Raw genomic sequence first — 14885 nt, forward strand, 5'->3', positions numbered from 1 at the left:
CTCTGGGTTTACTGTGAGGATTAATAATCTCAAGAACAGGAATTATATGTTCTACCTCTTCCTTAGTACAATGCTGTGTGTGTGTTAGTATTTATATTTTTTGACATCTCATCCTTCCCTCCAAACAATTTTCTTTCCCAACAACGAATGAAAAAGCATTTATTTAGTATTTATTGTGTCAGGCACTGTGCTAAGTGCTGGGGATACTACAAAAGTACTACAGTCCCTGCCCTCAAGGAACTTATTTTCTAATAAGGGAATACAATACATATAACCGAATGGTGGCCTAGAAAGGTTGTTCTGAACTGGGAAGTCACAGGGATTGGGAGTAAAAAATAAAAAAAATAGTGATGCAAGTCTAACCAACACAGTCAGTAGATCTAATAACATGTGTAATGTTATGAATTCATAATTCTCCATGTCTTCAGCATAGGAAAATGGTACCATCTTCTTTTCAGGACCAAAACTGATCATTTAAAATTATGCAGTTTTTTATTTTTTTTAGTGTTAATATCCTTAATACATTATAATTTTCCCATGTTTCCCATGACATTCTTCCTTGTTTATAATGTAATAATATTCATTTCCATTCATATGTTGTAATTTGTCCAGCCATCTTCCAATTAAAGAACATTAGCCCTGTTTTCAGATTTTTTGCACTACAAAATTATTAATTTAATTAATTTGGTGTATTAATTATTAGTAATTTGGTGTAAATGGAATTTGTGTTTTTGATCTCTTTGGGGGATAGGCCTGCCAGTGGCATCTCTTCAAAGAAATTTTAGCCACCTTAATATTAAATTTAGTTCCAGAGACCTAGTGATATCTCAGACCTATGCCAAAGTTAATTCAAAGCAATTGCTCATCACCATAACTTACTTGAATTTCCTCAGGTTTTCTAGACTAGAAAAATGTGTTTCAGGGTAGGTCTAATACTGAGGGCCCATCCAGAGCACAATGTGTTCTATTGAAAGAACATTATGATTTCCTCAGTTTGAACTCACTTGTCCAGTCCTTGCCAAATTGGCATCTGGGAGTAAGGGAGAAGATAGATCACATTAGAATAATGCTTTATAGTTTTCAAAGCTCTTTAACATATGTGTTCTCATTTGGTCCAACACATATCAGAAGCAAAGCTAGCTAGTGGTCTGGACTTTGTTAATTTTCAAAGACTAACAAAATATGAATCAAGTGATTATGTGAGGATCATTATTTTGCTGCTATATTTCTTTTTAATAATCCAGATTATGTTGGAAGGATTTGATTGGGTTCTGAGTGCCATCTTTTGAGACGGTCATTGAAGAGGTGGAAGGAGCATGATTAAACTGATAAGTGAAACCAAAAAGATTTCATGATCACTGCTTTTATTGAATAGTTAAATAGTTCTATTTTATTCTATGAAGCTCCTAATGGCATAACTAGGACCAACAAATGGGTATAAATTCCAGGTAGGTCAATTTTATATAAAAAGAAAATAAAATGTAGTTATCAGATCTTAAATAGGTTTTCCTGTAAGGTAGTAAGTCTTCTATCTTTAGAGACTAGATTGTCACTGCTTTTGTCATTTTGGAGAAGATTCATGCTTTTTTGTAGAAGTTGAATTACATTATACTTAAAGTTTTTTTTACAACACTAAGAATTCATGATTTTTTGTGTCTTTTGTGGGTGGTTTTTTTTTTTTTAACTTTTCATATGCCCTTCCTCCACATCCCTACCAGTCCTAAAGTTAAATAAGTTAGCCCTTGAAATGGTAGTAGGTGGTTACTGCTTTTAAAATCTACAAATCAGATATGTGAGTTGTCTCCAGAAAAGTAAAAGGCACCAGACTGTCTGCTAATCACAGTACATTTTAAGTTATTCATGGTATTTTGACAGAGATTCTGAGGACAAGAGATATTCTACTGAGTCACAGTGTCAGCTATAATACAACTATTTTAAATTACTGGAAATGTTTCTTCTGTGAGTCACAGAAAGAAAATGATCTGAGAATTTAAATGTTTTCTAACAGATAGATATTTATTTCACAGCTGTACTTTTTTTTATAGAATACCATAGTCTGTGAAAATACTAGAGATTAAAGTGACTTTGGAAAGCTAATCCTCAAAAGAGTTTTCCAAGAAAAATAGGACCCCTATTTCAACACAATAATTAGTTTTCTTTCATCAAAAGCATCACCCCATTATCTATAAAAATTATCAAAACATTCAATAACAAATTGTAGTCAGATTATGCATTTTATTCTTCCCTTCCCATATTAACCTCAATAATAATTGAAGTGGAATCTTATTTGCAAAGGGACTAAAGCAAAGGCCCAGCTATTTTCTTGAATTGTGCATCTGTTCTAACTGCCTAGGGAAGCATAAATGAGCCACAAGTGTACAGATAGAATTAAAAATGAATAGAAATTCCTTCATTTTATACTGCTTCATTCCAGTTGTACCTCTTGGAGAAAAAACTTTGATCAAAACTTGGATGTTCCAGCCACCTGAAAAATCAATTGAAGAATTCTGTGGAGTGATGGGGGAGGGAAAGTTTTTAAGATTTGGCTGATCTAAGTTTTTGACTATCACACTCAGAAGTACTGTTCTGTGACATGCCAGTGCATGAGAAAGTAGAAAATTCCAAACCACATTTTTTTAAAAATCAAGGAAATGAAGAATTATAATTTAAAACCGAGGAAACAAGACTGAGTTTAAAAAAAAAAAAAAAAAAGAGATGACAATTTAAGGTCTCCCACTCATCACCAAAATGACAGAGGATACCTTCTGAAAATCATCAGGCTGCTGTTACCACTAATGTTTTCTGATCATTGTGGGCTTCCCCCCACACCCCATCACATCTCATAGATTATCTAACATAATCATTCATATAAACTAAATCCAAATATTCTCTGTTCAAATATTTATGGTGCCTGTATTTGAAAAACTAGATAGCTTTCTCAAATCTGTGAACAGGACACTTTTTATGTCAAAATAAACCATCTGCTTGTACAACTGTTTCTAATTACTTCCCTGCCTAGACTGTAAACTTTAGGGTTTGGCACCAACATCCCGCCCAGAGGAGTACGGCTGCTGCCCAAATCCTTCCAGGCAGCTAATCAAAGGCACTTGTAGCACGGAGAAGAGCTTCAAGTTCATTTTGGACAGCTCTGGCAGTTTCAAACCAAGGTGTCTGGCTGTCTATCTGTTCTTCCGTCTGTCTGTTTGCTTGTCTGGCTGCTGGAGCCTTTGCCTGTGTCACCCCTACCTTGCAGAAGGGCAGACCTGCTCCTCACAACTTGGGATATCTCATCATGCACACGCAGAGTCTCAGCAAATTCTTACTGCTGGCTTCATCCCTTTTCTTCACTGTGTCATCAGCTGTTCCCCAAGGTTTTTCACCATCCCTGAGGTAAGTTGGGTTTGCTATCCTAAAAGACATATGTGTTTGACAGTTGCTTGATGTGGCAAATCCCAGTTGAACCTTATAGTTATCCCAATTATGTAAGAGTTTCTAATTTGAAAATAGGAAAAATCATTTTCAACCTACTGTCATTTCTCTCTCTAAATCCAGACTTCTATTCAGACTCCTAGATTGTTTTTTTCCCTCTATACAAATACATGTGTATTTTCCCTGAATATACATATGTATAGAGAGAAATATGTATCTAATAAAACTCTCATTATTATAAAACTAATTTTTAGAGAGATTCAGATATATCATGAGGCAGGCTAAATAAGATTACTTCACATTGTAAAATTTTTAAATGAAATTTCCCCTAATGATAGTAAAATTAAAGAGATTTTCACAGGGAATATACATAACATTGCAAAAGGCATTAAGAGATTTATTTCAACAATGCAAATATTTTGTAATTTATGCTGTTTTAAATACATTTGTATTATCTTTATCTTAGCTAAATTTTTTTAATAAACACTATTAAGAAAGTAAGCATCTAGCTAGTAATATTTTTGTCACTTTGGATCTATTCTCACTCCACTAAAAATAAAGCTATCTATAAATTTTCATGGGTTTTCAAAGAAGAACTGAAAAGTTTTTAAGGGAATTAAAAGAAAAACAATCAAGTGCCACACACTGGATTAATTTATTCAAACTTAAACATGCGTGTATGATTCAAAGACAAAAAAAAGTTCAAGGGCAAAAACATTTCTCCACTTTCAGCTACTGTCCTGGCCTTTCTAGATTATTCAAGGGCTGCTAGGCAGACCGGGGCTACCTTAGTCCACTAGGGAACTAGGCAAATTCATGAGCTGCCAGGTCACTGGGCAGACTTTCTGAGAAATTACTGCGTCCTAAGGGATGGTGGATGTGGCCCTTGGCAAGCAGACACTGCAGTTCTCTGCATACTCCAAGGAAAGTGATGAACACTCTGGGGTGGCCTGAGCCGGCTCAAGGTAAATTAGGGTAGCAGATGTTTCAAGAGAAATAATTAAAGTATCTCCCGACTCAAGACGTGAAGATCAGAGTTCCAAGTTATGTGACTTTTCAAAGATTTCCCTAAGTCTTTATTGCTGGTCATTACATCAGGTCTATGTGTCTGCGTTGGAAAACTATGGGAAGAGAGTGGAGAAGAGGGAGAGGAAACAGATGCGAATAATTCATGTTCTTTGCCCGAATAGACAGGTGCTGTTTTTTATCCATGTAGGAGTGGGCCAGGAGCTACTTGTAGGTTGTCCCGGACGGAGGCAGAACGAAGGTGCCGAGCACCAGGACAACCACCCGGGAGCCAGCTGTGCAATGGCCGAGGCCGCTGTGATTGTGGAGTCTGCATCTGCCACGTGACAGAACCTGGCATGTACTTGGGGCCTCTCTGTGAGTGCCACGAATGGGTGTGTGAAACCTACGATGGGGAGACCTGTGCTGGTAAGGGACTAAAGTGGGATAAGGGCAAAGAGAGGTGTCAACGTGCATGGATCCATGTGCTCTTTCCCTTTTCATTATACATGCTCAGAATATCAGAAGAAAATCAGATGCACCTGTGAACATGTTTGACTTTTACCCCTTTGAGAATGCTTGATTAGTAATTGGTTTCTGAGAATTCTGTTATTGTGGTCTAGTGGGTTTGTGTGAAGGAGTTACTCATTTAGTGGATAAGAAAACTGAGTTTTCCAGTTAGCGGTAAAGATGTTATCTTCCTCTCTTTGGAAGAATGTCTTCCCTCCACATTGGACCCAAACTTTGATGGACAAATTTCACTGAAAATCTGCTCAACCACCTTATGAGGCTCAATTGTTTCTCTTTGAGGTTTTCATTTTGGACAAAATGTATGCCCCTGTGGATGAACCTTTGATTTAATGGAGTTTAATTATCCTGAATAAGAATTGCAGTTCATGAAATACAGGCCATAGCATCAGAGTCCCAACTTGGGTGGGGCAATGGAAACTTTGCCTAAATGATTCAAAAGTTAAGGATGTTAAAGTTAAAGTTAAAATATGACAATATTTATAATTATTTTGTCAGTAGAAACTACTGAGATTATACCTTTTTTTTTTTTTGATGACTTTCCTTATGATTTCTTTTTGCAATTAGACCTGATCAACAGCTCTTTTTTAGTTCATAATCTTAAAGTTGTCCCTATGCCACGAAGAGTTTAATTGACTTGTGCAGAGTCACACAACTAACTGTGTGTCAAGGGTAGGATTTTAATTGAGGTTTTCCTGACTTAGAATCCAATTATCTATCCATTAGAACAGAGTTTCTTAAACTTTTTCCCACTTGGGGCCCCTTTTCATCTGAGTAATTCTTATATAACCCCAGGTATATAGGTATATAAATCAGATTTTGTTGATAATAAATCATTAAGTTATAAGACCCCCATATGAGGTTATGACTCACAGTCACTCACTGCTCACTAGCTGGGCTGCTGCTCTTAGCCCCTACTTATCAAGATTAATTAACATAGGAAAAAATCCAGATACTTCCTCATAGCCATCACCCATCCACTCCCCTTTCCATCTGCCCTTATGGGTTCTTTTCAGCAATTATTTTACAGTTGGCTGAGTGACTTGTCTCCCTTCTCCTACTCACAGAATAACGTTCTTGGTATGCCTCCTCCAATGGGGTCTTCCTTGCCCTTCATGTCTGAAGTCTCTTTCAGAATTTTCCCCTCCCTAATTAAATTTGTTTCCAAAACTTGATCTGAAACCATGTTCCTTGTTGCTTGCCACAGGAAAAAAAATTGAAGCCCCTGCTCCAGAAATCAGAACCGCTAATTTTTGTTCTCCCCAGGATTATATTTTATCTGAGAAATTAATGACAATTTTATTTCATTTTCTTTAGATTTCTAGTTTTCTTGTGTCTTTAATTTCTAGATTCCTTACTCATCATTAAAGACATAACAGAGCTTAGGATAATAGATCTCCAATTGGAGAGGTCATTAGTTGGAACCCCTCATAAGACAGAGGAGAAAACTAAGGAATATTAGATACTGTTATCTTCTACTTCTATGTATCATAACTTTATATGGGAGCTGCTCAGCAGTGGGAAAAGTAGTTAATGTGCATGAGTGAGAGGAGCACAGGGGCTCTTGTCCAGTCAACTTACATTGTGAAGGGTTACACTTCAATTCTTTAAAATATAAATTACAATAGTTGCAGTGAAGGATTTTGAATTCAGCTTTTATAATTCAAACATCAACACTCATTTCACCCCACCATATTACATCCAGGATAAATATGAGTATTTGTAATGCAGATTAGAATTCCTATAAATATAAGCAGAAAAATAAACATTTGCTATATGAGCAACATCCCTATTTTACCCTTTGAACCGCTTGTGTCTGACTCTTTTGAATTGTGGTCAGTGTTTTATAGACAGTTGAGGATTAGGGTGTGAGAACAAACTCATCTTCATCACTATTTTTTTTCTTTAAAGGAAAAGGTGAGGGCTGATAGGGAAAGAGATCAGAATAATTCTTCTTTTTAAGGGACTGCCTCTAACCTCTTTCCTAGTTTTCATAAACGTGTCATTTTTGATGCCAAGAGCCTCAATTAGGTCATTGTGAATGTTACAGGAATTCTGTTAGTAAAAGGATAACACAAATGCATTCCAACGGGGCTTTGGCAAGTCTGGTAGGAAAAAAAGAGCAACTTATTTTAGCAACAATGTAGCTAAGAATATGAAGTCCAATACTAACAGAAGAATATCAAGAGCAGTTTGTAACAAAAAATCCTTGTGGCTGGCATCGAGGGCCTCCTGGTATTCTCACGGAGAAGGGACTTGATATGCAGAAAGTTCAGCAGTGGAAAAAGTCATCATGTAAATGTTCAGAACAGTACAGGTGCTCCTGGGTAACGATTTCCTCTACGCAGGAGCTGGGCTCAATCCTTTAAAATATGACTTGCCGTGGTTTGTTATTTTAACTTTCTAAGTCTCAGAAAGCAAAGTATTATTGAGGGTAGTCATTTGGAAGGAAAAAATATATATCTCCTATTTCATTCCAAATCCAACTACTATGTGGCTTTTATTGCCTGTGGCATTTCTTCCTGTAATATCATGAGTTTTTAACGCTCTTTTTTAGATTTGGTTTTGTTTTGTTGGGAGTAAGAGAGTTGAATCTGAGAAATTCTCAACTGAACAGCCAGATTTTAAAAGACATTAGATAAAAATCCTCACTTGTAAAAAACTTGAGATGGCTTGATTTGGGAAAATGAAGGCTATAACTGTGAATTATTGTATTGTTTGTTTTTGTTAATTTTTTTCTTTTTTGGTAGTAAAGTGGCTTGGTATTAATAGATGATGCATTGTGAGGAAGTGTTCAGAAGACTATTTAACTGCATAAAGTGAACATTTCTTTCTGTTATAATCTGTTCAGGTTTTTGTTTTTGTTTTTATTTTTTGTTTTGTGTGTGTGTGTGTGTGTGTGTGTGTGTGTGTGTGTGTGTGTGTGTGTGTGTGTTTTCCCACCAACAAGATTGTGTGTTTTTCATAACCTAGTTAAAATTCTAGACATGAGAATTCAACTGTTGAAAGCCAGTTTGGGCCATGGTAGCTCCAGAGTGCCAATCCACTTGAGTGCCTGTTTAGACTTCGGAATTAATGAGAGACAACGTAAAATTGAGAATTTTAAAAGTTAATCCTTTATTCATTTTAAATTTAAACACAAAATGCAAAAAAAAAAAAAAAAAAAAACCCTCACATACAAAGAACATAGATGATTCAATATAAATTTCCATTTCAGACTGTTTATATTTTTTTTAAAAATTAATAAATACGACATTGTTTTCAAAGCTATCCAGCTTTTTTTGTGCTTCATACATTTTCTGTTGTTTACTGCTATGTAATTTTGTTTCTACCTTTCTCCCCACCCCATCCTAGAGAAACTACATTGAAAATAAATATAAGTATGTTTGTATGTGAGTATGTACACACATATATTTATACACCCTCCTTCCTTTTGTCATTAGTTTCTTTGAAATTCTTGACTTTTTGTTTTTCCAAATGAATGTTATTATGTTTTCTAGCTCAGTAAAAATTATATTTTAATTATTTAATTGGGATGGCATTGAATAAATCAATTATTTAGGTAAATTCATTTATTCAATGCCTCCCAATTAAATTATTAAAACTTATGTAGATAAATTGTTACTTTTAGTATATTGGCTTTGCTTACCCATAAACAATGAATATTTCTCTAGTTATTTAAATCTGACTTGACTTGTAAGGAATATATTATAATTATGTTCAGATAGTTCCTGGGTTTGTTTTAGCAGGAACACCCTCAGGAATTTTATATTGTTTATACTTATATTAAGTGGGTTATCTCTTGCTATCTTTTCTTACAGTATTTTCTTAGTGAAATATAAAAATGCTGATGATTGATTATAGCTTTATTTACATCCTGTTACTTTGCTAAAATATTTTTTTCCAATAATTTTTGTTGATTCTTTATGATTTTCCAAATGTATCATCATATTGTCTTCAAAAAAGAGATAATTTATTACTTTATTTCTCATTTGGATTCCTTCTATTTCTTTTTTTCTCTTAGTATTATTGCTAGCTTTTCTAAAACAACATTGAATAATATTGGTGACACATAGTGTAGTTTCCATGTTTAGCTCTATCAAAATCCATTTTAGATTTAACTTATTTCTGAGACCATGATATCTATTCCTACTTTTTAATATCAGCTAAAGTAAATAAATTTTACTTCAGATCTTTATTTTAATACTGTGCATCTCTAATTTTTAGTTGTGTTTCTTATAAAAGATGGATTGTTGAATTCTAATTTTTAATCCATTCTGTTATCTATTTCTCTTTTATGGATAAATTCCTTCCATTCACATTTAAAGTTATAATAAGTTATGTGTTTCCTTCCATACAATTTTCCTCATTATCCTTCTTGACCTTTTTATCTAATTTACTTGTAACCACTACTTTGCCCTCCTAATCTTTATTTTACCTACCTCTAAGTGTATCTCTTTTATCCTCTCTCCCCAGCCTTTATCCTAATCAAACCACCCCTTTAAAAGCCCTTTCCATATCCTCTCTCCCATACTCATAACTTTCTAAAAGTCTCTCCCTATACTATCCCCTTGACTTCTTATTTCTTTATATTAGATGAATCTTATATTCTTCTAGATGTATGTTTACTCTTTAACTCATTTTCAGCAAAAGTGAGTTTTCAACCCTTCTAGCTCTCCACCCCCACTTGCTTCTTCTATATCAGTTTTTCTGTTTATTCCTCATTGTATGAAATAATTGCTCTTTTTAAAAAAAACTTCCCCCTACCGAGTTTTATTTTTTTTGATTAACCTATTTTACTTATCTTAGTACAAGTCTTTTTTTTTCAAACTATCCAAGTGATGGGTCTTAAGTACTGATATTTTCACATACAAGAAGTAATGAATTTTAGCTTATTAAAGTCCCTTATAATTGTTCTTTAATGTTTACTTCCCGTTTCTCCTGAATCTTATATGTTGAATTTTCCTTTGAGTTATAGTCTTTGGGTCACAAATAGCTAAAAATCTTTCAGTTCATTGAATATCCTTTTTTAAAAATTCAAGATTATACTCAATTTGGCTGGGTAATTTATGGTCATATGTGGGATGAAAATCCTTACCCAAAATGACTATTCAGAGATCACTCAAAATAAAAAGCAGAAAGGTTGTTTATTAAACTCTGGAGGATGAGCCATCCCATCAAGAGATTAAAAAAAAAAAAAAAAAGAAAGCTAATGATAGGAGGGCTAAAGAAGTAGTAAAGATACACAGCTTTTATACAAGAGATTACTATCACAATTAAGAGAGCATTGAGAAGGGAAGGGGGAGGCATTTAATTGGTTGTTGCTATCTGGAGAGATTAGAATGGAAGGTTTCTCTTTCCTGAAATCATCTGATTTCTAGGAAACAGAAAGTCAGGCCTTCAGGCTTTTAGATAATTAAACAGACAGTGGTCAAGCTAATAGACTAAATAGTGATAAATGTCAAATACTGACAAATGTCAAGTTAAGTAAATATGTTTATAGCTGTCCAAGGCTCAAGTAAATATGGACCTGCACATATTATACAGGTCATAGGGAAAACACAGAAATAATGAAAATAAAATACAGAAAAAGAATTCATACATTCCTGTAAGTTCTTCACCTTATCTCTCTATTCCACATAGTCACAACTCTATCTCTTTTGCCCTTCAAAATATTGTTACAAAACCTGTGGTTTTTAGAATAGACACTCATAGGTCTTATGTAATCTTGATTGTAGCTTGTGGCTTTTGATTTTTTTTTTTTTTTTACTTTTGCTTGCAATATTATTCTTCTTAACTTTGGAGCTCTGAAACTTCACATGATATATCTGTAAGTTTTCTTAATGGAATCTTTTTTTAGGTAGTGATTGGTGGATTTTTCTATTTATATTTATTATTCATTGTTCTAAAACTTCAATTGTGTTGTATATAATCATTTGTGATAAAATCAATTTTAATCAATTTTCATATAATTGTAACAATTCTAATATTAAAAATATTTTGTCATAACTTTCAGGTAGTCCAAAAATCCTAATGTTGTCTTTTCTTAATCTGTTCTCCAGATTGGTTGTTTTTTGTTGTTGTTGTTGTTGTTTTTAATAAGACATTTCACATTCTCTTCTATTTTTTTTATTATTTTGATTTTATTATATTATTTCTTGGTGTCTCATGATGTCATTAGCTTTGCTTTGCCCATTTCTAGTTTTCATGGAATTATTTTCTTCCTTACATCTTTGAATCTCTTTTTCCAATTGGTTGGCTTTCTTTTCATAATTTTTTAGGATTTTTCTTGTTTTCTTTTTCCTCCATCTCCATTATTTTATTTTTGAAGTCCTTTTAAAGTTTTCCCAATAACTCTTTTGGGTCTTGTGACCATTTGATATTTCTCGTTGAGTTTGAAGTGGCTTTTTAAACTTTACTTCCTTCTTGTAAAATGAAGCTAGATCTTCTCTGTCCCCATAGTAGTTGTCTATGTTAAAGTTCTTTCTCCTTTGCTTATTCGTTTTTATTTTGTTTTATTTTATTTTAAGCAGTTCATTATTTTAATTGGCTTTAGATCTATGATAGAGGGAATAGTATTTGATGTCCTTCTACTGGTTGTTTTCTGAGCTCTGGGTTGGGGTGGAGTGTGAGTGAAGCCTTGGTCATGCCTTTCTACCTCAAGTCATAGCTAAGGCCCCCAGCCATGCTGTCCTATAACTTATGTTGCTCCTTGTGATCTTTCCTGTGACTACAAACTTTAGCTTCCCCTTTTCCCTGAAATTAAAACCAGGGACTGGCTCTCCTGCAAGTGCCCAAAGCCAGCAGTATCCCCATGAATTTACTATTGCACTTACCAAAGGTGTACTAGCTCCAGGTACAAACTGGGGATTGTGTCTAGTCAGCAAATTTGGTCCTGCAGTCCAAATTGTGGAAAAGATTGTGGAAAGTCCTTCAATCATCCTCTGCTCAGCTATTTAACCCCTACACTATCTGTGAGATGAAAGTTCCTTAGGCCTGATTTAGCTGTCTTCAGGGCTTGTTTCAACAGAGTCTGCCAAGAGGTATATGTTCTTTCTTCACTAGGGAAGAACCTTTGCCCCTGGAATTAGGGTCTTTCTTGAAACCCTCTCAAGTTGTCTTAAGATGACAACTCCTTTATCTTAACTTTTGTTTATTTCTGCCATTGTATGTTCATTTGAGGTGATGTTCTCTCTTTTTAGTGGAGGAAATTTAGGGAAGCTGGAATTTTCTACTTCACCATCTTCCCAGAATCCTCTCTCACAATTGGGAATACTTATGATCATGTCACCTAAAAGCCATATGATGTTGTCAAATGGTTTTGCAGATGAGAATATATATTAAAGGCATCGTGACATTTTAAATCTGTGGCCAAAGGTTTCTCATTTTGAGGAGCATCAGGCATAGAACAAAAGCAGGTTTAAATTATAATATACATCAAGAGCTAATCATATTCTTCAATTTCCAAATTGTTTATGACTCCGGAATCTCCCATAGAATTATGTAGTTTGAAATATGACCTAATGATCATCCTTTGAATTTTATTATATTGTTTATTATTTGGTTTGTGCAATGATGTATTGGTATTTAACAAACAGCTCTCCATAGGGGAAAAGTGTACCTCTAACATAACTTTTAAGTGTAATCTTCATCATTAGCAGTCCCTTCATCACTTTTATGCCCAGTCAATAAAAAACAACAATAATATATCAAGTGTTGATTTGTATTATTTGTAAATTTCAGAATTATAAATGCATACATTGAAAATTTAAGAATCAGACTCCTGAGGAGCTGGCTCCAGTATACTCCTGGAATGTAATGTAATCCTGGAATGTAATCTCCACTAAAATCATATTTTGATGCCTAAGGTTTTGGGAAAACACTAGATTTTCAAAGGTGAAGTCAGAAGAGTACAATTTCAGGTTGCTTCTAACCATCTAAAATAGACCACTGTCAAAGACACTGTTCTAATTCAGGCCTTGATCACTTTTAATCAAAAGTATTTTAATAGCTTCTTAATTGTTTCTTTGCTTCTAGTTTCTTCCCTTTCCAATTCACCCTCCATATTGTTAGCAACATATTAACAAGTCACCATTCTGACCATGTCATTCACTTGGTCAAAAAGCTGTAATGATTCTCTCTTGCTTCTATGATCAAAGGGTTCCTCTTCTGGGCCATTAAAGACATTCACAATCCAGTCTTAATATATATTCCTCTCCTATACAGGGGGATCTGTCATTTCTCATATATGATATTAAATCTCTGACTTTACACAAGTTGTACCCCTTTCCCTAGAATGAGCTCATCTCAATTCTACCTATTAAAATTCAACTATGTCCTTCAAAATTCAACTCAGATCACACCTCCTATTTTATACCTTCCTCATTCTTCCTTACATCCCATACTCCAACTCCAATCTGAAATTATTTTTCCTCTCTTTTGTGTGACTTTCTGATATGGATATATGTTTTTCTTCAATAGAACATAAGTTCTTTGAGGAGGGGACTGTTTCAGTTTTGTTTTCATAACCCCAATTCTAAGAATATTTTCATGTATGAAATATCTCACACTTAGGCTCTTAATGCCTGTTGTTTCAAATAAAAATAAAATGAGAGAAATAACAGATGGAGAACCTGAGTGCTTCTGTATTGTTATCCAAGTGATTATATGCTTCTCTTAAGGTAGGATAAAATTGTATTAATTCTTTGGGGTTTTTTTTTTATTGTTGTTACCATATCCCACTTTTGATTCACTGTTGGACTTGAAAGCCACTAAATCCATCCAGATTTTTTTCATATAAAGTGTTTTTAATAGCACTAATTCCCCCTTCTTATAACTATGAAGTCTTTTTAGAATGGTTAACATTTATTTAAAAGGGTCTAACATTTGTTATCATTATTAGTAATAAAAATATTATATATATATATATGTATACATATATGTAAAGTAAACATCAGAGTTAAAGTTTGAACCTATAATTTCTTTTTTTTAATTAATAATTTTTATTTACCAGATATATGCATGGGTAATTTTACAACATTGACAATTGCCAAACCCCTTGTTCCAATTTTTTCCCCTTCCTCCAGATGTCAAATATGTTAGAGTATAAATTAAATACAATATATGTATACATAACCAACAGTTGTTTTGCTGTACAAAAAGAATTGGATTTTGAAATAGTGTACAATTAACCTGTAAAGGAAATTCAAAATGCAGGCAGACAAAATTAGAGGGACTGGAAATTCTATTTAGTGGTTCATAATCATCTCCTAGAGTTCTTTTGCTGGGTGTAGCTGGTTCAGTTCATTACTGCTCTGTTGGAACTGATTTGGTTCATCTCATTCTTGAAAATGGCCTCATACATCAGAATTGATCATCATACAGTACTGTTGTTGAAGTATACAACGATCTCCTGGTCCTGCTCATCTCACTCAGCATCAGTTCATGTAAGTCTCTCCAGGCCTTTCTGAAATCATCCTGTTGGTCATTTCTTACAGAACAATAATATTCCATAATATTCATATACCACAGTTTATTCAGCCAATCTCCAATTGATGGACATCCACGTAGTTTGTGAAGTTATTTTTTAAGCTTGTGCCCCAGTATTTCCTCCCTCTCCCATCTCCCTCTCTGTCTTTGTTTCTCTCTGTTTTTGAGTGTTTCTCTGTGTCTCTGTCTCTTTCTTCCCTCCTTTTTGTCTTTCTGTTTCTCTGTCTCTGTCTTCCCTTCCCCTCTCGGTCTCTGTCTTTCTCTATTTATGTATCTATCTATATGAATGGGATGGTAAGAAGATTAGTATGTGTAGCGAGCTGTCGTCTCCAGAAGCTGCTGGATCACTCTCTGGGAAGAGATCTGCTGTGTCTACTCAAATCTCTCATACAGATTCTTCTTCCTGTAGTGAACCGTTGTCTCCAGGCAGTTGC

The 14885-nt window shown here is 34.3% G+C and overlaps 1 protein-coding gene across 1 annotated transcript in view; it reads left to right on the plus strand.

The window, feature by feature from the left end:
- The first annotated feature begins 3061 nt into the window (after positions 1 to 3061).
- The window catches only part of ITGBL1 (integrin subunit beta like 1), a 372203-nt gene continuing 360379 nt past the window's right edge, over positions 3062 to 14885 (plus strand). The window contains exons 1-2 of the mRNA XM_074299468.1: positions 3062 to 3390; positions 4646 to 4863. Of these exons, the coding sequence (XP_074155569.1) occupies positions 3293 to 3390; positions 4646 to 4863 (316 nt within the window). The 5' untranslated portion in view covers positions 3062 to 3292. The remainder of the gene's footprint in view (positions 3391 to 4645; positions 4864 to 14885) is intronic.

The sequence above is a fragment of the Sminthopsis crassicaudata genome, chromosome 3 (genome assembly GCF_048593235.1).
Source record: "Sminthopsis crassicaudata isolate SCR6 chromosome 3, ASM4859323v1, whole genome shotgun sequence".
In the NCBI taxonomy this organism is placed as follows: domain Eukaryota; kingdom Metazoa; phylum Chordata; class Mammalia; order Dasyuromorphia; family Dasyuridae; genus Sminthopsis; species Sminthopsis crassicaudata.